A 25,789-nucleotide genomic window follows, 5' to 3' on the forward strand; every position below is an offset into this window, starting at 1 on the left:
CCTGTATCTGTGTGTGAGAGGATTCTGTCTCTGTCTCTGTCTCTCCTGTCTCCTGTCTCTGCTCTCAATTCAATTCAATTCAATTCAAGGTGCTTTATTAGCATGACCGATGGGTACAATCAGTGTTGCCAAAGCAAATGAAAGTAATGATATTTACATGAAACAAAACAAAAATAGAAGTAAAATAAAATCTACAGACATATTACAGACATTTACAACAAAGACATATTATAAAATATTGACATATTCTGTAGGCGGCTGGAGCATTATTGGGAGACAGACTCACTGTTCCTCAGGCTGGGACAGGAGATCACATACTGGGCTGCCAGTTCAACTGAGTTCCCTCCTCCCTCTCCCAGTAGGATTGGGACCCGTTGTGATTCTGGCAGGTGTGGGAACTCTGGGATTAGATTTCTGAATTTAGGGAAGAATGTTTCTCTAATCCCAGAGTATCTGTCACAGTGCAGTAGGAAGTGCACCTCTGTCTCTGTTTCTCCCCGCTGGCAGTGGGAGCACAGCCTGTCCTCTCTGGACAGCCAGGTCAGCCTGTGTCCAGTTTCTCTGGCCAGGCTGTGGTCACTTAGCCTGTCCTCTCTGGGCAGCCAGGTCTGTCTGTGTCCAGTGTCTGTGTCCAGGCTGTGGTCACTGAGCCTGTCCTCTCTGGGCAGCCAGGTCTGCCTGTGTCCAGTGTGTGTGTGTCCAGGCTGTGGTCACTGAGCCTGTCCTCTCTGGACAGCCAGGTCTGCCTGTGTCCAGTGTCTGTGTCCAGGCTGTGGTCACTGAGCCTGTCCTCTCTGGACAGCCAGGTCTGCCTGTGTCCAGTGTGTGTGTCCAGGCTGTGGTCACTGAGCCTGTCCTCTCTGGACAGTCAGGTCTGCCTGTGTCCAGTGTGTGTGTCCAGGCTGTGGTCACTGAGCCTGTCCTCTCTGGACAGCCAGGTCTGCCTGTGTCCAGTGTGTGTGTCCAGGCTGTGGTCACTGAGCCTGTCCTCTCTGGACAGCCAGGTCTGCCTGTGTCCAGTGTGTGTGTCCAGGCTGTGGTCACTGAGCCTGTCCTCTCTGGGCAGCCAGGTCTGCCTGTGTCCAGTGTGTGTGTCCAGGCTGTGGTCACTGAGCCTGTCCTCTCTGGACAGCCAGGTCTGCCTGTGTCCAGTGTGTATGTCCAGGCTGTGGTCACTGAGCCTGTCCTCTCTGGACAGCCAGGTCTGCCTGTGTCCAGTGTGTGTGTCCAGGCTGTGGTCACTGAGCCTGTCCTCTCTGGGCAGCCAGGTCTGCCTGTGTCCAGTGTGTGTGTGCAGGCTGTGGTCACTGAGCCTGTCCTCTCTGGACAGTCAGGTCTGTCTGTGTCCAGTTTCTCTGGCCAGGCTGTGGTCACTGAGCCTGTCCTCTCTGGGCAGCCAGGTCTGCCTGTGTCGCCCAGTTTCTATGGCCAGGCTGTGGTCACTGAGCCTGTACTTCGTCAGGGTCTGTTTCTGTTTGTTATTTTTTATTTTGGTCAAATATTCAGCTAGTGTGTATTGTCTGTTTAAGGTTCTGTAACATTCCAGTTTATGTTGTGTCTGTGTGTGTGTGTCCCAGTGTGTGAGATATTGCTGTTTGATCTGTGCTGTGATGTGGTTGAGTCTGGGTGGTGGTGCTCTAGCAGTGCTGTCCTGAGGCTGGTTGTGTGTTGTGTGTATTGTGCTGTGATGTGGTGGAGTCTGGGTTGTGGTGCTCTAGCAGTGCTGTCCTGAGGCTGGTTAGTGTCGGTGTGGCTCAGGTCGGTGAGCCTCAGGACCAGCTGGCTCAGGGGGCTCTGTTTTGGGCTCAGCTCTTGGCTCAGCAGGGCTTTGTGGTGGTAGGAATTTTGGTCACTGTTTTTTAGGTGTAGCCAATACTTGAATATTCTTTTCTGTATGTTTATCAATAGTGGGTACTGGCCTAATTCGGCCCTGCACCCGTTGTTAGGAGTTCTTCTCTGCACACGGAGGATGTTTCTACAGATCTCCATGTGCAGAGCTGGACTTCACTGGGCAGGAGCTGGAGGCTTCACTGAGCAGGAGCTACTGGACAAACTCCAGGCCCTCAGACCACGCAAAGCCTGTGGCCATGATGGTGTCATCAAGGAGATGCTGAGACACAGCAGCCCAAAGTTGCAACAAGCCCTGCTCAAACTCCTCAATCTCATCATGACAGCCGGATGTTTCTCTCTCTCTCTCTCTCCCTGCAGCTCCTGTGTCAGGTGCTGGAACAGGGTGGAGATGTCTTCCGCCTGCAGCACCTGCAGGTAAACCCCCTCCTCTCCGATCTCTCACGTCGAGGTGTCCAAGCGTCCGCGTCTGACTGGGGCTCTCCGGGCGGACATGTTGCGTGAGTCTCCCTGAGACCTCTCTCCATCTCCGGTCCAGGGCTTCGACTTCCTGGTGCGGGACTGGACCCAGTCTGCGGAGCTGGGCCTGAGGAGGGGAGACCAGCACCTGGAAAATATCGTCAAGGTAAGAGGACAGGAGTCAGCGCCCCCTACAGGCTGGGGCACAGATACTGCAGACTGGTCAGAGCCCCCTACAGGCTGGGGTACAGCCCCCTACAGGCTGGGGTACAGATACTGCAGACTGGTCAGAGCCCCCCTACAGGCTGGGGTACAGATACTGCAGACTGGTCAGAGCCCCTACAGGCTGGGGTACAGCCCCCTACAGGCTGGGGCACAGATACTGCAGACTGGTCAGAGCGCCCCTACAGGCTGGGGTACAGATACTGCAGACTGGTCAGAGCCCCTACAGGCTGGGGTACAGATACTCCAGACTGGTCAGAGCCCCTACAGGCTGGGGTACAGATACTCCAGACTGGTCAGAGCCCCCTACAGGCTGGGGTACAGCCCCCTACAGGCTGGGGTACAGATACTGCAGACTGGTCAGAGCCCACTACAGGCTGGGGTACAGATACTGCAGACTGGTCAGAGAGCCCCTACAGGCTGGGGTACAGATACTGCAGACTGGTCAGAGCACCCCCTACAGGCTGGGGTACAAATACTGCAGACTGGTCAGAGCCCCCCTACAGGCTGGGGTACAGCCCCCTACAGGCTGGGGTACAGATACTGCAGACTGGTCAGAGCCCCTACAGGCTGGGGTACAGATACTGCAGACTGGTCAGAGCCCCCTACAGACTGGGGCACAGATACTGCAGACTGGTCAGAGCACCCCTACAGGCTGGGGTACAGCCCCCTACAGGCTGGGGTACAGATACTGCACACTGGTCAGAGCACCCCCTACAGGCTGGGGTACAGATACTGCAGACTGGTCAGAGCACCCCTACAGGCTGGGGTACAGATACTGCAGACTGGTCAGAGCCCCTACAGGCTGGGGTACAGATACTGCAGACTGGTCAGAGCCCCCTACAGGCTGGGGTACAGATACTGCAGACTGGTCAGAGCCCCTACAGGCTGGGGTACAGATACTGCAGACTGGTCAGAGCCCCTACAGGCTGGGGTACAGATACTGCAGACTGGTCAGAGCGCCACTACAGGCTGGGGTACAGCCCCCTACAGGCTGGGGTACAGATACTGCAGACTGGTCAGAGCGCCCCTACAGGCTGGGGCACAGATACTGCAGACTGGTCAGAGCACCCCTACAGGCTGGGGTACAGCCCCCTACAGGCTGGGGTACAGATACTGCAGACTGGTCAGAGCCCCTACAGGCTGGGGTACAGATACTGCAGACTGGTCAGAGCGCCACTACAGGCTGGGGTACAGCCCCCTACAGGCTGGGGTACAGATACTCCAGACTGGTCAGAGCGCCACTACAGGCTGGGGTACAGCCCCCTACAGGCTGGGGTACAGATACTGCAGACTGGTCAGAGCGCCCCTACAGGCTGGGGTACAGATACTGCAGACTGGTCAGAGTGCCACTACAGGCTGGGGTACAGATACTGCAGACTGGTCAGAGCCCCTACAGGCTGGGGTACAGATACTGCAGACTGGTCAGAGCACCCCTACAGGCTGGGGTACAGCCCCCTACAGGCTGGGGTACAGATACTGCAGACTGGTCAGAGCACCCCTACAGGCTGGGGTACAGATACTGCAGACTGGTCAGAGCGCCACTACAGGCTGGGGTACAGATACTGCAGACTGGTCAGAGCCCCTACAGGCTGGGGTACAGATACTGCAGACTGGTCAGAGCGCCACTACAGGCTGGGGTACAGCCCCCTACAGGCTGGGGTACAGATACTCCAGACTGGTCAGAGCGCCACTACAGGCTGGGGTACAGCCCCCTACAGGCTGGGGTACAGATACTGCAGACTGGTCAGAGCGCCCCTACAGGCTGGGGTACAGATACTGCAGACTGGTCAGAGCCCCCTACAGGCTGGGGCACAGATACTGCAGACTGGTCAGAGCACCCCTACAGGCTGGGGTACAGCCCCCTACAGGCTGGGGTACAGATACTGCAGACTGGTCAGAGCACCCCTACAGGCTGGGGTACAGCCCCCTACAGGCTGGGGTACAGATACTGCAGACTGGTCAGAGCCCCTACAGGCTGGGGTACAGATACTGCAGACTGGTCAGAGCACCCCTACAGGCTGGGGTACAGATACTGCAGACTGGTCAGAGCACCCCTACAGGCTGGGGTACAGCCCCCTACAGGCTGGGGTACAGATACTGCAGACTGGTCAGAGCGCCCCCTACAGGCTGGGGCACAGATACTGCAGACTGGTCAGAGCACCCCTACAGGCTGGGGTACAGATACTGCAGACTGGTCAGAGCACCCCTACAGGCTGGGGTACAGCCCCCTACAGGCTGGGGTACAGATACTGCAGACTGGTCAGAGCGCCCCTACAGGCTGGGGTACAGATACTGCAGACTGGTCAGAGCAATCCTACAGGCTGGGGTACAGATACTGCAGACTGGTCAGAGCCCCTACAGGCTGGGGTACAGCCCCCTACAGGCTGGGGTACAGATACTGCAGACTGGTCAGAGCCCACTACAGGCTGGGGTACAGATACTGCAGACTGGTCAGAGCCCCTACAGGCTGGGGTACAGATACTGCAGACTGGTCAGAGCCCCTACAGGCTGGGGTACAGCCCCCTACAGGCTGGGGTACAGATACTCCAGACTGGTCAGAGCCCCTACAGGCTGGGGTACAGCCCCCTACAGGCTGGGGTACAGATACTGCAGACTGGTCAGAGCCCCCTACAGGCTGGGGTACAGCCCCCTACAGGCTGGGGTACAGATACTGCAGACTGGTCAGAGCCCCCTACAGACTGGGGTACAAATACTGCAGACTGGTCAGAGCGCCCCTACAGGCTGGGGTACAGATACTGCAGACTGGTCAGAGCACCCCTACAGGCTGGGGTACAGATACTGCAGACTGGTCAGAGCACCCCCTACAGGCTGGGGTACAGCCCCCTACAGGCTGGGGTACAAATACTGCAGACTGGTCATAGCCCCCCTACAGGCTGGGGTACAGCCCCCCTACAGGCTGGGGTACAGATACTGCAGACTGGTCAGAGCGCCCCTACAGGCTGGGGTACAGATACTGCAGACTGGTCAGAGCACCCCTACAGGCTGGGGTACAGATACTGCAGACTGGTCAGAGCCCCCTACAGACTGGGGTACAGATACTGCAGACTGGTCAGAGCGCCCGTACAGGCTGGGGTACAGATACTGCAGACTGGTCAGAGCGCCCCTACAGGCTGGGGTACAGATACTGCAGACTGGTCAGAGCCCCCTACAGGCTGGGGTACAGCCCCCTACAGGCTGGGGTACAGATACTGCAGACTGGTCAGAGCGCCCCTACAGGCTGGGGTACAGATACTCCAGACTGGTCAGAGCCCCCTACAGGCTGGGGTACAGATACTGCAGACTGGTCAGAGCCCCCTACAGGCTGGGGTACAGCCCCCTACAGGGTGTCATGTCCTCCTGTGTTTCAGCACCTGCAGGACTCCAGCACATACAAACAGGCTCTGAGGATCCTGAGGGAGAAGAGACCGAGCTGCTTCCTGCTGCCCTTCCCTGGGAACAGGCTGGTCCGGACCCAGCGAGGGTCGGTCCAAGGTCAGACTCCTGAACACCTGCCAGTTCCCCCCTCCCGCCCCTGTCTGTGTACAGTAGAGCCTCCTGTCCTGACTGGAGGAGCTCACCCAGCTGTGTCTGGAGAGAAGCCAGGGTATCGGCTTGTTCCCCCCTCCCGCCCCTCTCTGTGTACAGTAGAGCCTCCTGTCCTGACTGGAGGAGCTCACCCAGCTGTGTCTGGAGAGAAGCCAGGGTATCGGCTTGTTCCCCCCTCCCACCCCTCTCTGTGCACAGCAGAGTGTCTGTGAATACCAGGTCCCCTTGCAGCCTCTTTTCAAGACGACAGAGGTTTAGGAAGTTCTGACGTCTCTGGCTTCTCGCTGTGTTTTTCTAAGACATGGATGAGGAGTTTCAGCTCCACCTGATGGACTATATCAACCACACCGCCCAGGTCCTGGAGAGAAGGCAGCCCACCGAGACTGGAGCAACACTGGCAGGGAAGTTCAAGGTAAGACTGGACCAGCAGATCCACACACTGACTTGTCACCCCTCACCCACCGAGACCCGTGAGGCGGAACTGAGCTCGTTCTTGTCTTGGCAGGAAGCAGCTCGTGTCATTCTTCAAGGCAAATACAGCATTTCCTCCCCTGCAGAGGTGAGCCTCCCTGAAGCACAGGAAAAACTACTCAACTGTCTGTCAGTGTGGGACCCTCCCTCCAGACTGAAGAGACTCAGTTCCTCCAGCCTGTCAGTGTGGGACCCTCCCTCCAGACTGAAGAGAATCAGTTCCCTCAGCCTGTCAGTGCGGGACAGACAAAGATATCAGTACAGTATAGTTACAGTATCGGTGTCAGTACTGTAGCAGTGTGGATATCAGTACAGTACAGTTACAGTATCAGTGTCAGTACAGTAGCAGTATCAGTGTGGATATCAGTACAGTATAGTTACAGTATCAGTGTCAGTACTGTAGCAGTATCAGTGTAGATATCAGTACAGTACAGTTACAGTATCAGTGTCAGTACTGTAGCAGTATCAGGGTGGATACCGGTACAGTATAGTTACAGTATCAGTGTCAGTACTGTAGCAGTGTGGATATCAGTACAGTACAGTTACAGTATCAGTGTCAGTACAGTAGCAGTATCAGTGTGGATACCAGTACAGTATAGTAACAGTATCAGTGTCAGTACTGTAGCAGTGTGGATATCAGTACAGTATAGTTACAGTATCAGTGTCAGTACAGTAGCAGTATCAGTGTGGATATCAGTACAGTATAGTTACAGTATCAGTGTCAGTACTGTAGCAGTATCAGTGTAGATATCAGTACAGTATAGTTACAGTATCAGTGTCAGTACTGTAGCAGTATCAGTGTGGATATCAGTACAGTATAGTTACAGTATCAGTGTCAGTACTGTAGCAGTATCAGTGTGGATATCAGTACAGTACAGTTACAGTATCAGTGTCAGTACTGTAGCAGTATCAGTGTGGATATCAGTACAGTACAGTTACAGTATCAGTGTCAGTACTGTAGCAGTATCAGTGTAGATATCAGTACAGTACAGTTACAGTATCAGTGTCAGTACAGTAGCAGTATCAGTGTAGATATCAGTACAGTACAGTTACAGTATCAGTGTCAGTACAGTAGCAGTATCAGTGTGGATATCAGTACAGTATAGTTACAGTATCAGTGTCAGTATAGTAGCAGTATCAGTGTAGATATCAGTACAGTACAGTTACAGTATCAGTGTCAGTACAGTAGCAGTATCAGTGTGGATATCAGTACAGTATAGTTACAGTATCAGTGTCAGTATAGTAGCAGTATCAGTGTGGATATCAGTACAGTATAGTTACAGTATCAGTGTCAGTACAGTAGCAGTATCAGTGTAGATACCAGTACAGTACAGTTACAGTATCAGTGTCAGTACTGTAGCAGTATCAGTGTAGACATCAGTACAGTACAGTTACAGTATCAGTGTCAGTACTGTACCAGTATCAGTGTGGATACCAGTACAGTATAGTTACAGTATCAGTGTCAGTACAGTAGCAGTGTCAGTGTGGATACCAGTACAGTATAGTTACAGTATCAGTGTCAGTACAGTAGCAGTGTCAGTGTGGATATCAGTACAGTATAGTTACAGTATCAGTGTCAGTATAGTAGCAGTATCAGTGTGGATACCAGTACAGTACAGTTACAGTATCAGTGTCAGTACTGTAGCAGTATCAGTGTAGACATCAGTACAGTACAGTTACAGTATCAGTGTCAGTACTGTACCAGTATCAGTGTGGATACCAGTACAGTATAGTTACAGTATCAGTGTCAGTACAGTAGCAGTGTCAGTGTGGATATCAGTACAGTATAGTTACAGTATCAGTGTCAGTACAGTAGCAGTATCAGTGTGGATATCAGTACAGTACAGTTACAGTATCAGTGTCAGTACTGTACCAGTATCAGTGTGGATATCAGTACAGTACAGTTACAGTATCAGTGTCAGTACTGTACCAGTATCAGTGTGGATATCAGTACAGTATAGTTACAGTATCAGTGTCAGTACTGTAGCAGTGTCAGTGTGGATACCAGTACAGTACAGTTACAGTATCAGTGTCAGTACAGTAGCAGTATCAGTGTGGATATCAGTACAGTACAGTTACAGTATCAGTGTCAGTACAGTAGCAGTATCAGTGTGGATATCAGTACAGTATAGTTACAGTATCAGTGTCGGTACTGTAGCAGTATCAGTGTAGATACCAGTACAGTATAGTTACAGTATCAGTGTCAGTACTGTAGCAGTATCAGGGTGGATACCGGTACAGTATAGTTACAGTATCAGTGTCAGTACTGTAGCAGTGTGGATATCAGTACAGTACAGTTACAGTATCAGTGTCAGTACAGTAGCAGTATCAGTGTAGATATCGGTACAGTATAGTTACAGTATCAGTGTCAGTACAGTAGCAGTATCAGTGCGGATATCAGTACAGTACAGTTACAGTATCAGTGTCAGTACAGTAGCAGTATCAGTGTAGATATCAGTACAGTATAGTTACAGTATCAGTGTCAGTACTGTAGCAGTGTGGATATCAGTACAGTATAGTTACAGTATCAGTGTCAGTACAGTAGCAGTATCAGTGTAGATACCAGTACAGTACAGTTACAGTATCAGTGTCAGTACTGTAGCAGTATCAGTGTGGATACCAGTACAGTACAGTTACAGTATCAGTGTCAGTACAGTAGCAGTGTCAGTGTAGATATCAGTACAGTATAGTTACAGTATCAGTGTCAGTACAGTAGCAGTATCAGTGTAGACATCAGTACAGTACAGTTACAGTATCAGTGTCAGTACTGTAGCAGTATCAGGGTGGATACCGGTACAGTATAGTTACAGTATCAGTGTCAGTACTGTAGCAGTGTGGATATCAGTACAGTACAGTTACAGTATCAGTGTCAGTACAGTAGCAGTATCAGTGTAGATATCGGTACAGTATAGTTACAGTATCAGTGTCAGTACAGTAGCAGTATCAGTGTAGATACCAGTACAGTACAGTTACAGTATCAGTGTCAGTACTGTAGCAGTATCAGTGCGGATATCAGTACAGTATAGTTACAGTATCAGTGTCAGTACAGTAGCAGTATCAGTGTAGATACCAGTACAGTACAGTTACAGTATCAGTGTCAGTACTGTAGCAGTATCAGTGTGGATACCAGTACAGTACAGTTACAGTATCAGTGTCAGTACAGTATCAGTGTCAGTGTGGATACCAGTACAGTACAGTTACAGTATCAGTGTCAGTACAGTATCAGTGTCAGTGTGGATACCAGTACAGTACAGTTACAGTATCAGTGTCAGTACTGTACCAGTATCAGTGTGGATACCAGTACAGTACAGTTACAGTATCAGTGTCAGTACTGTACCAGTATCGGTGTAGATATCAGTACAGTACAGTTACAGTATCAGTGTCAGTACAGTAGCAGTATCAGTGTAGATATCGGTACAGTATAGTTACAGTATCAGTGTCAGTACTCTAGCAGTATCAGTGTAGATATCAGTACAGTACAGTTACAGTATCAGTGTCAGTACAGTAGCAGTATCAGTGTGGATATCGGTACAGTACAGTTACAGTATCAGTGTCAGTACAGTAGCAGTATCAGTGTGGATACCAGTACAGTACAGTTACAGTATCAGTGTCAGTACAGTAGCAGTATCAGTGTAGATATCGGTACAGTACAGTTACAGTATCAGTGTCAGTACAGTAGCAGTATCAGTGTGGATATCAGTACAGTATAGTTACAGTATCAGTGTCAGTACTGTAGCAGTGTGGATATCAGTACAGTACAGTTACAGTATCAGTGTCAGTATAGTAGCAGTATCAGTGTGGATATCAGTACAGTATAGTTACAGTATCAGTGTCAGTACAGTAGCAGTATCAGTGTAGACATCAGTACAGTACAGTTACAGTATCAGTGTCAGTACTGTAGCAGTATCAGTGTGGATATCAGTACAGTACAGTTACAGTATCAGTGTCAGTACTGTAGCAGTGTGGATATCAGTACAGTATAGTTACAGTATCAGTGTCAGTACTCTAGCAGTATCAGTGTAGATATCAGTACAGTACAGTTACAGTATCAGTGTCAGTACAGTAGCAGTATCAGTGTAGATACCAGTACAGTACAGTTACAGTATCAGTGTCAGTACAGTAGCAGTATCAGTGTAGACATCAGTACAGTACTGTTACAGTATCAGTGTCAGTACTGTAGCAGTATCAGTGTAGATACCAGTACAGTACAGTTACAGTATCAGTGTCAGTACAGTAGCAGTATCAGTGTGGATACCAGTACAGTATAGTTACAGTATCAGTGTCAGTACAGTAGCAGTATCAGTGTGGATACCAGTACAGTATAGTTACAGTATCAGTGTCAGTACAGTAGCAGTATCAGTGTAGATATCGGTACAGTATAGTTACAGTATCAGTGTCAGTACTGTAGCAGTGTGGATATCAGTACAGTACAGTTACAGTATCAGTGTCAGTACAGTAGCAGTATCAGTGTAGATATCGGTACAGTATAGTTACAGTATCAGTGTCAGTACTGTAGCAGTGTGGATATCAGTACAATACAGTTACAGTATCAGTGTCAGTACAGTAGCAGTATCAGTGTAGATATCGGTACAGTATAGTTACAGTATCAGTGTCAGTACTGTAGCAGTGTGGATATCAGTACAGTACAGTTACAGTATCAGTGTCAGTACAGTAGCAGTATCAGTGTAGATATCGGTACAGTATAGTTACAGTATCAGTGTCAGTACTGTAGCAGTGTGGATATCAGTACAGTACAGTTACAGTATCAGTGTCAGTACAGTAGCAGTATCAGTGTAGATATCGGTACAGTATAGTTACAGTATCAGTGTCAGTACAGTAGCAGTATCAGTGCGGATATCAGTACAGTACAGTTACAGTATCAGTGTCAGTACAGTAGCAGTATCAGTGTAGATATCAGTACAGTATAGTTACAGTATCAGTGTCAGTACTGTAGCAGTGTGGATATCAGTACAGTACAGTTACAGTATCAGTGTCAGTACAGTAGCAGTATCAGTGTGGATACCGGTACAGTACAGTTACAGTATCGGTGTCAGTACAGAATCAGTATCAGTGTGGATACCAGTACAGTATAGTTACAGTATCAGTGTCAGTACTCTATCAGTATCAATGTAGATATCAGTACAGTATAGTTACAGTATCGGTGTCAGTACAGAAACAGTATCAGTGTGGATACCAGTACAGTATAGTTACAGTATCGGTGTCAGTACAGAAACAGTATCAGTGTAGATACCAGTACAGTATAGTTACAGTATCAGTGTCAGTACTGTACCAGTATCAGTGTAGATATCAGTACAGTACAGTTACAGTATCAGTGTCAGTACAGTAGCAGTATCAGTGTAGATACCAGTACAGTATAGTTACAGTATCAGTGTCAGTACAGTAGCAGTATCAGTGTAGATATCAGTACAGTACAGTTACAGTATCAGTGTCAGTACAGTAGCAGTATCAGTGCGGATATCAGTACAGTACAGTTACAGTATCAGTGTCAGTATAGTAGCAGTGTCAGTGTAGATATCAGTACAGTATAGTTACAGTATCAGTGTCAGTACTGTAGCAGTGTGGATATCAGTACAGTATAGTTACAGTATCAGTGTCAGTACAGTAGCAGTATCAGTGTAGATACCAGTACAGTACAGTTACAGTATCAGTGTCAGTACTGTAGCAGTGTCAGTGTGGATACCAGTACAGTATAGTTACAGTATCAGTGTCAGTACTGTACCAGTATCAGTGTAGATATCAGTACAGTACAGTTACAGTATCAGTGTCAGTACAGTAGCAGTATCAGTGTGGATATCAGTACAGTATAGTTACAGTATCAGTGTCAGTACTGTAGCAGTGTCAGTGTGGATACCAGTACAGTATAGTTACAGTATCAGTGTCAGTACTGTACCAGTATCAGTGTAGATATCAGTACAGTACAGTTACAGTATCAGTGTCAGTACAGTAGCAGTATCAGTGTAGATACCAGTACAGTACAGTTACATTATCAGTGTCAGTACTGTAGCAGTATCAGTGTGGATACCGGTACAGTACAGTTACAGTATCAGTGTCAGTACTGTACCAGTATCAGTGTGGATACCAGTACAGTATAGTTACCGTATCAGTGTCAGTACAGTAGCAGTATCAGTGTGGATACCAGTACAGTATAGTTACAGTATCAGTGTCAGTACAGTAGCAGTATCAGTGTGGATATCAGTACAGTATAGTTACAGTATCAGTGTCAGTACTGTACCAGTATCAGTGTAGATATCGGTACAGTACAGTTACAGTATCAGTGTCAGTACAGTAGCAGTATCAGTGTGGATATCAGTACAGTATAGTTACAGTATCAGTGTCAGTACTGTAGCAGTGTGGATATCAGTACAGTACAGTTACAGTATCAGTGTCAGTACAGTAGCAGTATCAGTGTAGATATCAGTACAGTACAGTTACAGTATCAGTGTCAGTACAGTAGCAGTATCAGTGTAGATACCAGTACAGTACAGTTACAGTATCAGTGTCAGTACAGTAGCAGTATCAGTGTGGATACCAGTACAGTACAGTTACAGTATCAGTGTCAGTACAGTAGCAGTATCAGTGTAGATATCAGTACAGTACAGTTACAGTATCAGTGTCAGTACAGTAGCAGTATCAGTGTAGATATCAGTACAGTATAGTTACAGTATCAGTGTCAGTACTGTAGCAGTGTGGATACCGGTACAGTACAGTTACAGTATCAGTGTCAGTACAGTAGCAGTATCAGTGTAGATACCAGTACAGTACAGTTACAGTATCAGTGTCAGTACTGTACCAGTATCAGTGTAGATATCGGTACAGTACAGTTACAGTATCAGTGTCAGTACAGTAGCAGTATCAGTGTAGATATCAGTACAGTATAGTTACAGTATCAGTGTCAGTACTGTAGCAGTGTGGATACCGGTACAGTACAGTTACAGTATCAGTGTCAGTACAGTAGCAGTATCAGTGTGGATACCAGTACAGTACAGTTACAGTATCAGTGTCAGTACAGTAGCAGTATCAGTGTGGATATCAGTACAGTATAGTTACAGTATCAGTGTCAGTACAGTAGCAGTATCAGTGTAGATACCAGTACAGTATAGTTACAGTATCAGTGTCGGTACAGTAGCAGTGTGGATATCAGTACAGTACAGTTACAGTATCAGTGTCAGTACAGTAGCAGTATCAGTGTAGATATCAGTACAGTATAGTTACAGTATCAGTGTCAGTACTGTAGCAGTGTGGATATCAGTACAGTATAGTTACAGTATCAGTGTCAGTACTGTAGCAGTGTGGATATCAGTACAGTACAGTTACAGTATCAGTGTCAGTACTGTAGCAGTATCAGTGTGGATACCAGTACAGTATAGTTACAGTATCAGTGTCAGTACAGTAGCAGTATCAGTGTAGATATCAGTACAGTATAGTTACAGTATCAGTGTCAGTACTGTAGCAGTGTGGATATCAGTACAGTATAGTTACAGTATCGGTGTCAGTACTGTAGCAGTGTGGATACCAGTACAGTACAGTTACAGTATCAGTGTCAGTACTGTAGCAGTATCAGTGTGGATACCAGTACAGTATAGTTACAGTATCAGTGTCAGTACAGTAGCAGTATCAGTGTAGATATCAGTACAGTATAGTTACAGTATCAGTGTCAGTACTGTAGCAGTGTGGATATCAGTACAGTATAGTTACAGTATCAGTGTCAGTACTGTAGCAGTGTGGATATCAGTACAGTACAGTTACAGTATCAGTGTCAGTACAGTAGCAGTATCAGTGTAGATATCGGTACAGTATAGTTACAGTATCAGTGTCAGTACTGTAGCAGTGTGGATATCAGTACAGTACAGTTACAGTATCAGTGTCAGTACAGTAGCAGTATCAGTGTAGATATCGGTACAGTATAGTTACAGTATCAGTGTCAGTACTGTAGCAGTGTGGATATCAGTACAGTACAGTTACAGTATCAGTGTCAGTACAGTAGCAGTATCAGTGTAGATATCGGTACAGTATAGTTACAGTATCAGTGTCAGTACAGTAGCAGTATCAGTGCGGATATCAGTACAGTACAGTTACAGTATCAGTGTCAGTACAGTAGCAGTATCAGTGTAGATATCAGTACAGTATAGTTACAGTATCAGTGTCAGTACTGTAGCAGTGTGGATATCAGTACAGTACAGTTACAGTATCAGTGTCAGTACAGTAGCAGTATCAGTGTGGATACCGGTACAGTACAGTTACAGTATCGGTGTCAGTACAGAATCAGTATCAGTGTGGATACCAGTACAGTATAGTTACAGTATCAGTGTCAGTACTCTATCAGTATCAATGTAGATATCAGTACAGTATAGTTACAGTATCGGTGTCAGTACAGAAACAGTATCAGTGTGGATACCAGTACAGTATAGTTACAGTATCGGTGTCAGTACAGAAACAGTATCAGTGTAGATACCAGTACAGTATAGTTACAGTATCAGTGTCAGTACTGTACCAGTATCAGTGTAGATATCAGTACAGTACAGTTACAGTATCAGTGTCAGTACAGTAGCAGTATCAGTGTAGATACCAGTACAGTATAGTTACAGTATCAGTGTCAGTACAGTAGCAGTATCAGTGTAGATATCAGTACAGTACAGTTACAGTATCAGTGTCAGTACAGTAGCAGTGTCAGTGTAGATATCAGTACAGTACAGTTACAGTATCAGTGTCAGTACTGTAGCAGTGTGGATATCAGTACAGTATAGTTACAGTATCAGTGTCAGTACAGTAGCAGTATCAGTGTAGATACCAGTACAGTACAGTTACAGTATCAGTGTCAGTACTGTAGCAGTGTCAGTGTGGATACCAGTACAGTATAGTTACAGTATCAGTGTCAGTACTGTACCAGTATCAGTGTAGATATCAGTACAGTACAGTTACAGTATCAGTGTCAGTACAGTAGCAGTATCAGTGTGGATATCAGTACAGTATAGTTACAGTATCAGTGTCAGTACTGTAGCAGTGTCAGTGTGGATACCAGTACAGTATAGTTACAGTATCAGTGTCAGTACTGTACCAGTATCAGTGTAGATATCAGTACAGTACAGTTACAGTATCAGTGTCAGTACAGTAGCAGTATCAGTGTAGATACCAGTACAGTACAGTTACATTATCAGTGTCAGTACTGTAGCAGTATCAGTGTGGATACCGGTACAGTACAGTTACAGTATCAGTGTCAGTACTGTACCAGTATCAGTGTGGATACCAGTACAGTATAGTTACAGTATCAGTGTCAGTACAGTAGCAGTATCAGTGTGGATACCAGTACAGTATAGTTACAGTATCAGTGTCAGTACAGTAGCAGTATCAGTGTGGATATCAGTACAGTATAGTTACAGTATCAGTGTCAGTACTGTACCAGTATCAGTGTAGATATCGGTACAGTACAGTTACAGTATCAGTGTCAGTACAGTAGCAGTATCAGTGTGGATATCAGTACAGTATAGTTACAGTATCAGTGTCAGTACTGTAGCAGTGTGGATATCAGTACAGTACAGTTACAGTATCAGTGTCAGTACTGTAGCAGTATCAGTGTGGATACCAGTACAGTACAGTTACAGTATCAGTGTCAGTACAGTAGCAGTATCAGTGTAGATATCAGTACAGTACAGTTACAGTATCAGTGTCAGTACAGTAGCAGTATCAGTGTAGATACCAGTACAGTACAGTTACAGTATCAGTGTCAGTACAGTAGCAGTATCAGTGTGGATACCAGTACAGTACAGTTACAGTATCAGTGTCAGTACAGTAGCAGTATCAGTGTAGATATCAGTACAGTACAGTTACAGTATCAGTGTCAGTACAGTAGCAGTATCAGTGTAGATATCAGTACAGTATAGTTACAGTATCAGTGTCAGTACTGTAGCAGTGTGGATACCGGTACAGTACAGTTACAGTATCAGTGTCAGTACAGTAGCAGTATCAGTGTAGATACCAGTACAGTACAGTTACAGTATCAGTGTCAGTACTGTACCAGTATCAGTGTAGATATCGGTACAGTACAGTTACAGTATCAGTGTCAGTACAGTAGCAGTATCAGTGTAGATATCAGTACAGTATAGTTACAGTATCAGTGTCAGTACTGTAGCAGTGTGGATACCGGTACAGTACAGTTACAGTATCAGTGTCAGTACAGTAGCAGTATCAGTGTGGATACCAGTACAGTACAGTTACAGTATCAGTGTCAGTACAGTAGCAGTATCAGTGTAGATATCAGTACAGTACAGTTACAGTATCAGTGTCAGTACAGTAGCAGTATCAGTGTGGATACCAGTACAGTACAGTTACAGTATCAGTGTCAGTACAGTAGCAGTGTCAGTGTGGATATCGGTACAGTACAGTTACAGTATCAGTGTCAGTACAGTAGCAGTATCAGTGTGGATACCGGTACAGTATAGTTACAGTATCAGTGTCAGTACTCTAGCAGTATCAGTGTAGATATCAGTACAGTACAGTTACAGTATCAGTGTCAGTACAGTAGCAGTATCAGTGTGGATACCAGTACAGTACAGTTACAGTATCAGTGTCAGTACAGTAGCAGTGTCAGTGTGGATATCGGTACAGTACAGTTACAGTATCAGTGTCAGTACTGTAGCAGTGTCCTGTCTGTGACCTCTCTCTCTCTTGCCCAGCTCATTGCTGCCCTCAAACTCCAGAAAGCAGAGCAGGAGTTCACCAACTTTCTGCAGGAGCAGGTGAGAGAGACTGAGTGTGTGTGTGTCTGAGACAGTGCGTTTGACAGTATGTGTGTGCTTGTGTGAGAGTGTTTGTATGAGTGTGTGTTCTGGAGTGTCCTGTGTTTCACTCTTGTTGTTTCTGGGGTGTCCTGTGTCTTGTTTCTGGGGTGTCCTGTGTTTCACTCCTGTTGTTTCTGGGGTGTCCTGTGTCTTGTTTCTGGGGTGTCCTGTCTTTCACTCCTGTTGTTTCTGGGGTGTCCTGGGTCTTGTTTCTGGGGTGTCCTGTGTTTCACTCCTGCTTGTTTCTGGGGTGTCCTGTGTCTTGTTTCTGGGGTGTCCTGTGTCTTGTTTTTGGGGTGTTCTGTCTTTCACTCCTGCTTGTTTCTGGGGTGTCCTGTGTCACTCCTGCTTGTTTCTGGGGTGTCCTGTGTTTCACTCCTGCTTGTTTCTGGGGTGTCCTGGGTCTTGTTTCTGTGGTGTCCTGTGTTTCACTCCTGCTTGTTTCTGGGGTGTCCTGTTTCTTGTTTCATGGGTGTCCTGTGTTTCACTCCTGCTTGTTTCTGGGGTGTCCTGTGTCTTGTTTCTGGGGTGTCCTGTCTTTCACTCCTGTTGTTTCTGGGGTGTCCTGTGTCATGTTTCTGGGGTGTCCTGTGTTTCACTCCTGCTTGTTTCTGGGGTGTCCTGTTTCTTGTTTCTTGGGTGTCCTGTGTTTCACTCCTGCTTGTTTCTGGGGTGTCCTGTTTCTTGTTTCTGGGGTGTCCTGTGCTTCACTCCTGCTTGTTTCTGGGGTGTCCTGGGTCTTGTTTCTGTGGTGTCCTATGTTTCACTCCTGCTTGTTTCTGGGGTGTCCTGTTTCTTGTTTCTTGGGTGTCCTGTGTTTCACTCCTGCTTGTTTCTGGGGTGTCCTGTGTCTTGTTTCTGTGGTGTCCTGTGTTTCACTCCTGCTTGTTTCTGGGGTGTCCTGGGTCTTGTTTCTGTGGTGTCCTGTGTTTCACTCCTGCTTGTTTCTGGGGTGTCCTGTGTCTTGTTTCTGGGGTGTCCTGTCTTTCACTCCTGTTGTTTCTGGGGTGTCCTGTGTCTTGTTTCTGGGGTGTCCTGTCTTTCACTCCTGCTTGTTTCTGGGGTGTCCTGTGTTTCACTCCTGCTTGTTTCTGGGGTGTCCTGTGCTTCACTCCTGCTTGTTTCTGGGGTGTCCTGTTTCTTGTTTTTTTGGGTGTCCTGTGCTTCACTCCTGCTTGTTTCTGGGGTGTCCTGTTTCTTGTTTTTTTGGGTGTCCTGTGTTTCACTCCTGCTTGTTTCTGGGGTGTCCTGTGTCTTGTTTCTGGGGTGTCCTGTGTTTCACTCCTGCTTGTTTCTGGGGTGTCCTGTTTCTTGTTTCTTGGGTGTCCTGTGTTTCACTCCTGCTTGTTTCTGGGGTGTCCTGTTTCTTGTTTCTGGGGTGTCCTGTGCTTCACTCCTGCTTGTTTCTGGGGTGTCCTGGGTCTTGTTTCTGTGGTGTCCTATGTTTCACTCCTGCTTGTTTCTGGGGTGTCCTGTTTCTTGTTTCTTGGGTGTCCTGTGTTTCACTCCTGCTTGTTTCTGGGGTGTCCTGTGTCTTGTTTCTGGGGTGTCCTGTGTTTCACTCCTGCTTGTTTCTGGGGTGTCCTGGGTCTTGTTTCTGTGGTGTCCTGTGTTTCACTCCTGCTTGTTTCTGGGGTATCCTGTGTTTCACTCCTGCTTGTTTCTGGGGTGTCCTGTGTCTTGTTTCTGGGGTGTCCTGTCTTTCACTCCTGTTGTTTCTGGGGTGTCCTGTGTCTTGTTTCTGGGGTATCCTGTGTTTCACTCCTGCTTGTTTCTGGGGTGTCCTGTGTCTTGTTTCTGGGGTGTCCTGTCTTTCACTCCTGTTGTTTCTGGGGTGTCCTGTGTCTTGTTTCTGGGGTGTCCTGTCTTTCACTCCTGCTTGTTTCTGGGGTGTCCTGTTTCTTGTTTCTGGGGTGTCCTGTGTTTCACTCCTGCTTGTTTCTGGGGTGTCCTGTGCTTCACTCCTGCTTGTTTCTGGGGTGTCCTGTGCTTCACTCCTGCTTGTTTCTGGGGTGTCCTGTGTCTTGTTTCTGGGGTGTCCTGTGTCTTGTTTCTGGGGTGTTCTGTCTTTCACTCCTGCTTGTTTCTGGGGTGTCCTGTGTCTTGTTTCTGGGGTGTCCGGTGTCCTGTGTCTTGTTTTTGGGGTGTTCTGTCTTTCACTCCTGCTTGTTTCTGGGGTGTCCTGTGTCACTCCTGCTTGTTTCTGGGGTGTCCTGTGTTTCACTCCTGCTTGTTTCTGGGGTGTCCTGGGTCTTGTTTCTGTGGTGTCCTGTGTTTCACTCCTGCTTGTTTCTGGGGTGTCCTGTTTCTTGTTTCTTGGGTGTCCTGTGTTTCACTCCTGCTTGTTTCTGGGGTGTCCTGTGTCTTGTTTCTGGGGTGTCCTGTCTTTCACTCCTGTTGTTTCTGGGGTGTCCTGTGTCATGTTTCTGGGGTGTCCTGTGTTTCACTCCTGCTTGTTTCTGGGGTGTCCTGTTTCTTGTTTCTTGGGTGTCCTGTGTTTCACTCCTGCTTGTTTCTGGGGTGTCCTGTGTCTTGTTTCTGGGGTGTCCTGTGTGTCACTCCTGCTTGTTTCTGGGGTGTCCTGTGTCTTGTTTCTGGGGTGTCCTGTGTCTTGTTTCTGTGGTGTCCTATGTTTCACTCCTGCTTGTTTCTGGGGTGTCCTGTTTCTTGTTTCTTGGGTGTCCTGTGTTTCACTCCTGCTTGTTTCTGGGGTGTCCTGTGTCTTGTTTCTGGGGTGTCCTGTGTTTCACTCCTGCTTGTTTCTGGGGTGTCCTGGGTCTTGTTTCTGGGGTGTCCTGTCTTTCACTCCTGCTTGTTTCTGGGGTGTCCTGTTTCTTGTTTCTGGGGTGTCCTGTGTTTCACTCCTGCTTGTTTCTGGGGTGTCCTGTGCTTCACTCCTGCTTGTTTCTGGGGTGTCCTGTGTCTTGTTTCTGGGGTGTCCTGTGTTTCACTCCTGCTTGTTTCTGGGGTATCCTGTGTTTCACTCCTGCTTGTTTCTGGGGTGTCCTGTGTCTTGTTTCTGGGGTGTCCTGTCTTTCACTCCTGTTGTTTCTGGGGTGTCCTGTGTCTTGTTTCTGGGGTGTCCTGTCTTTCACTCCTGCTTGTTTCTGGGGTGTCCTGTTTCTTGTTTCTGGGGTGTCCTGTGTTTCACTCCTGCTTGTTTCTGGGGTGTCCTGTGCTTCACTCCTGCTTGTTTCTGGGGTGTCCTGTGTCTTGTTTCTGGGGTGTCCTGTGTTTCACTCCTGCTTGTTTCTGGGGTGTCCTGTTTCTTGTTTCTTGGGTGTCCTGTGTTTCACTCCTGCTTGTTTCTGGGGTGTCCTTTGCTTCACTCCTGCTTGTTTCTGGAGTGTTCTGGGTCCTGTTTCTGGGGTGTCCTGTGTTTCACTCCTGCTTGTTTCTGGGGTGTCCTGTGTCTTGTTTCTGGGGTGTCCTGTGTTTCACTCCTGCTTGTTTCTGGGGTGTCCTGGGTCTTGTTTCTGTGGTGTCCTGTGTTTCACTCCTGCTTGTTTCTGGGGTGTCCTGTGTCTTGTTTCTGGGGTGTCCTGTCTTTCACTCCTGTTGTTTCTGGGGTGTCCTGTGTCTTGTTTCTGGGGTGTCCTGTGTTTCACTCCTGCTTGTTTCTGGGGTGTCCTGGGTCTTGTTTCTTGGGTGTCCTGTGTTTCACTCCTGCTTGTTTCTGGGGTGTCCTGTGTCTTGTTTCTGGGGTGTCCTGTGTTTCACTCCTGCTTGTTTCTGGGGTGTCCTGGGTCTTGTTTCTGTGGTGTCCTGTGTTTCACTCCTGCTTGTTTCTGGGGTATCCTGTGTTTCACTCCTGCTTGTTTCTGGGGTGTCCTGTGTCTTGTTTCTGGGGTGTCCTGTCTTTCACTCCTGTTGTTTCTGGGGTGTCCTGTGTCTTGTTTCTGGGGTGTCCTGTCTTTCACTCCTGCTTGTTTCTGGGGTGTCCTGTTTCTTGTTTCTGGGGTGTCCTGTGTTTCACTCCTGCTTGTTTCTGGGGTGTCCTGTGCTTCACTCCTGCTTGTTTCTGGGGTGTCCTGTGTCTTGTTTCTGGGGTGTCCTGTGTTTCACTCCTGCTTGTTTCTGGGGTGTCCTGTGTCTTGTTTCTGGGGTGTCCTGTGTTTCACTCCTGCTTGTTTCTGGGGTGTCCTGGGTCTTGTTTCTGTGGTGTCCTGTGTTTCACTCCTGCTTGTTTCTGGGGTATCCTGTGTTTCACTCCTGCTTGTTTCTGGGGTGTCCTGTGTCTTGTTTCTGGGGTGTCCTGTCTTTCACTCCTGTTGTTTCTGGGGTGTCCTGTGTCTTGTTTCTGGGGTGTCCTGTGTTTCACTCCTGCTTGTTTCTGGGGTGTCCTGGGTCTTGTTTCTTGGGTGTCCTGTGTTTCACTCCTGCTTGTTTCTGGGGTGTCCTGTGTCTTGTTTCTGGGGTGTCCTGTGTTTCACTCCTGCTTGTTTCTGGGGTGTCCTGTGTCTTGTTTCTGGGGTGTCCTGTCTTTCACTCCTGTTGTTTCTGGGGTGTCCTGTGTCTTGTTTCTGGGGTGTCCTGTGTTTCACTCCTGCTTGTTTCTGGGGTGTCCTGGGTCTTGTTTCTGTGGTGTCCTGTGTTTCACTCCTGCTTGTTTCTGGGGTGTCCTGTGCTTCACTCCTGCTTGTTTCTCGGGTATCCTGGGTCCTGTTTCTGGGGTGTCCTGTGTTTCACTCCTGCTTGTTTCTGGGGTGTCCTGTTTCTTGTTTCTTGGGTGTCCTGTGTTTCACTCCTGCTTGTTTCTGGGGTGTCCTGTTTCTTGTTTCTGGGGTGTCCTTTGCTTCACTCCTGCTTGTTTCTGGGGTGTTCTGGGTCCTGTTTCTGGGGTGTCCTGTGTTTCACTCCTGCTTGTTTCTGGGGTGTCCTGTGTCTTGTTTCTGGGGTGTCCTGTGTTTCACTCCTGCTTGTTTCTGGGGTGTCCTGGGTCTTGTTTCTGTGGTGTCCTGTGTTTCACTCCTGCTTGTTTCTGGGGTATCCTGTGTTTCACTCCTGCTTGTTTCTGGGGTGTCCTGTGTCTTGTTTCTGGGGTGTCCTGTCTTTCACTCCTGTTGTTTCTGGGGTGTCCTGTGTCTTGTTTCTGGGGTGTCCTGTGTTTCACTCCTGCTTGTTTCTGGGGTGTCCTGGGTCTTGTTTCTTGGGTGTCCTGTGTTTCACTCCTGCTTGTTTCTGGGGTGTCCTGTGTCTTGTTTCTGGGGTGTCCTGTGTTTCACTCCTGCTTGTTTCTGGGGTGTCCTGTGTCTTGTTTCTGGGGTGTCCTGTCTTTCACTCCTGTTGTTTCTGGGGTGTCCTGTGTCTTGTTTCTGGGGTGTCCTGTGTTTCACTCCTGCTTGTTTCTGGGGTGTCCTGGGTCTTGTTTCTGTGGTGTCCTGTGTTTCACTCCTGCTTGTTTCTGGGGTGTCCTGTGTTTCACTCCTGCTTGTTTCTGGGGTGTCCTGTGCTTCACTCCTGCTTGTTTCTCGGGTATCCTGGGTCCTGTTTCTGGGGTGTCCTGTGTTTCACTCCTGCTTGTTTCTGGGGTGTCCTGTTTCTTGTTTCTTGGGTGTCCTGTGTTTCACTCCTGCTTGTTTCTGGGGTGTCCTGTTTCTTGTTTCTTGGGTGTCCTGTGTTTCACTCCTGCTTGTTTCTGGGGTGTCCTGGGTCTTGTTTCTGGGGTGTCCTGTGCTTCACTCCTGCTTGTTTCTGGGGTGTCCTGGGTCCTGTTTCTGGGGTGTCCTGTGTTTCACTCCTGTTGTTTCTGGGGTCTCCTGTGTCTTGTTTCTGGGGTGTCCTGTGTCTTGTTTCTGGGGTGTGCTGTGTTTCACTCCTGCTTGTTTCTGGGGTGTCCTGTTTCTTGTTTCTTGGGTGTCCTGTGTTTCACTCCTGCTTGTTTCTGGGGTCTCCTGTGTCTTGTTTCTGGGGTGTCCTGTGTTTCACTCCTGCTTGTTTCTGGGGTGTCCTGTGTCTTGTTTCTGGGGTGTCCTGTGTGTCACTCCTGCTTGTTTCTGGGGTGTCCTGTGTCTTGTTTCTGGGGTGTCCTGGGTCTCGTGACTGCTGGTCTCTGGGGCGCCCCGGGGTGACCTTGCGCCCCCTGTCCCCAGGGCATGACCGTGATGGTTTCCCCAGCGAAGATGGAGGAGAGGGTGAGGCAGAAGGAGGACGAGGTGCTGAAGGGGGCGCAGTGCGGGGCCCTCCCGCAGGATATGGAGGCGCTGCGGGAGTCTGTGGGCGCCGCGCGCGCCGAGTTCCTGCAGATCCACCGGATCAAGTTCGGGCTGACGGTGGGCGGGCTGGTGGCCGTGCCCCTGCTGGGCGTGGCCGGGGGCGTGGCCGGGGGCGTGGTCGCCGGGGCCGCCATGGCCGCGGAGGCAGGGGTCGTCGCCGCGGGAACCACCATCGGCGCCACGGCCGGCTTGGGGGTGGGCAGCATGGCGACTGCTGCCGCCACGGCGATCTACAGGAGGTTCGGCGGGAAGCCCTCGAACCCTGAGCCCGGGGAGCACTGAGCCCTCAACACCGGGGCGCTGCAGCAAGGAAACACCGGAGCCCCCTCTAGTGGCCCCCCTGCCGGCCAGATTCGCACCCCGCCCTGCGGCCCCTCGAAACTCTGTCCCCCAGATTAGTCCAGATTACTCCTCTCCTCAGATCTGCTGTCAATTGAGTCTTAATTAGTCCAGATTACTCCTCCCCTTAGATCTGCTGTCAATTGAGTCTTAATTAGTCCAGATTACTCCTCTCCTCAGATCTGCAGTTAATTGAGTCTTAATTAGTCCAGATTACTCCTCTCCTCAGATCTGCTGTCAATTGAGTCTTAATTAATCCAGATTACTCCTCTCCTCAGATCTGCTGTCAATTGAGTCTTAATTAGTCCAGATTACTCCTCTCCTCAGATCTGCTGTCAATTGAGTCTTAATTAGTCCAGATTACTCCTCTCCTCAGATCTGCAGTTAATTGAGTCTTAATTAGTCCAGATTACTCCTCTCCTCAGATCTGCTGTCAATTGAGTCTTAATTAGTCCAGATTACTCCTCTCCTCAGATCTGCTGTCAATTGAGTCTTAATTAGTCCAGATTACTCCTCTCCTCAGATCTGCTGTCAATTGAGTCTTAATTAGTCCAGATTACTCCTCTCCTCAGATCTGCTGTCAATTGAGTCTTAATTAGTCCAGATTACTCCTCTCCTCAGATCTGCAGTTAATTGAGTCTTAATTAGTCCAGATTACTCCTCTCCTCAGATCTGCTGTCAATTGAGTCTTAATTAGTCCAGATTACTCCTCTCCTCAGATCTGCTGTCAATTGAGTCTTAATTAGTCCAGATTACTCCTCTCCTCAGATCTGCAGTTAATTGAGTCTTAATTAGTCCAGATTACTCCTCTCCTCAGATCTGCTGTCAATTGAGTCTTAATTAGTCCAGATTACTCCTCTCCTCAGATCTGCTGTCAATTGAGTCTTAATTAGTCCAGATTACTCCTCTCCTCAGATCTGCTGTCAATTGAGTCTTAATTAGTCCAGATTACTCCTCTCCTCAGATCTGCAGTTAATTGAGTCTTAATTAGTCCAGATTACTCCTCTCCTCAGATCTGATGTCAATTGAGTCTTAATTAGTCCAGATTACTCCTCTCCTCAGATCTGCTGTCAATTGAGTCTTAATTAGTCCAGATTACTCCTCTCCTCAGATCTGCAGTTAATTGAGTCTTAATTAGTCCAGATTACTCCTCTCCTCAGATCTGCTGTTAATTGAGTCTTAATTAGTCCAGATTACTCCTCTCCTCAGATCTGCTGTCAATTGAGTCTTAATTAGTCCAGATTACTCCTCTCCTCAGATCTGCTGTCAATTGAGTCTTAATCAGTCCAGACGAAGAAAGCTGCCTTCTGCCTGTCAGGGGTGAGAGACCAGCAGCAGCTGTGATAATTACAGCACGGACTGGAGCTCGTTAACGGAGTCCGGGCTCGTCTGCGTCTCGAATGAAACAGAACCTCCCGCACGTCCGGTCCGAACCTGCAGGGTTTTGTACGTCTTCCTCAGTTCCTGCCTGGGATAACGACTTGAAAGTGGTTTTGAACAAATGATGTTTGTTTGTTTTTATGACGAATGGAATGGTTTTCTCAGGCCAGGGAAACGAGATTGATGGAATAAAAATAAAACCCATTTTTAATTTCGACTGCTGTGTTTCACTACTGCGGCTCCGAGAGAGAGAGGCTCTTTATGATGGACGTTCTTGGGTGACTTGTTCTGCACCTGCGGTGTCACCCCAGGACACACCTGCGGTGTTCGTACGCTTCTCGCACGAGAGGAGTGATACTGCTGAGGAACAGGAGTTTCGTCCGCCCAGCCCTGTCAGACTTCGCTCCCATGAGCACGCGGTTTCGTTATGAGTTTCTCAAGCGCTGTTATCTTCCTCTGCGATTGAGCTGTTCCCAGAACCGATAAGTTATCGCTGGATTGGCTGCCTCT

General features: G+C 48.3%; 1 protein-coding gene across 2 annotated transcripts in view; it reads left to right on the forward strand.

The window, feature by feature from the left end:
- Window positions 1-25,477, forward strand: part of LOC148812646 (RING finger protein 112-like) — a 37,841-nt gene extending 12,364 nt beyond the window's left edge. For both annotated transcript variants that reach the window (XM_088908603.1, XM_088908604.1), the window contains 7 exons: window positions 2,209-2,265; window positions 2,387-2,473; window positions 5,901-6,024; window positions 6,378-6,490; window positions 6,584-6,637; window positions 17,241-17,303; window positions 23,438-25,477. In XM_088908603.1, the coding sequence (XP_088764729.1) occupies window positions 2,209-2,265; window positions 2,387-2,473; window positions 5,901-6,024; window positions 6,378-6,490; window positions 6,584-6,637; window positions 17,241-17,303; window positions 23,438-23,842 (903 nt within the window). In that variant the 3' untranslated portion in view covers window positions 23,843-25,477. The remainder of the gene's footprint in view (window positions 1-2,208; window positions 2,266-2,386; window positions 2,474-5,900; window positions 6,025-6,377; window positions 6,491-6,583; window positions 6,638-17,240; window positions 17,304-23,437) is intronic.
- The last annotated feature ends 312 nt before the right edge of the window (window positions 25,478-25,789 follow it).

This window comes from Atractosteus spatula (genome assembly GCF_055471065.1).
Source record: "Atractosteus spatula isolate fAtrSpa1 chromosome 10 unlocalized genomic scaffold, fAtrSpa1.hap1 SUPER_10_unloc_2, whole genome shotgun sequence".
Classification (NCBI taxonomy): Eukaryota; Metazoa; Chordata; class Actinopteri; order Semionotiformes; family Lepisosteidae; genus Atractosteus; species Atractosteus spatula.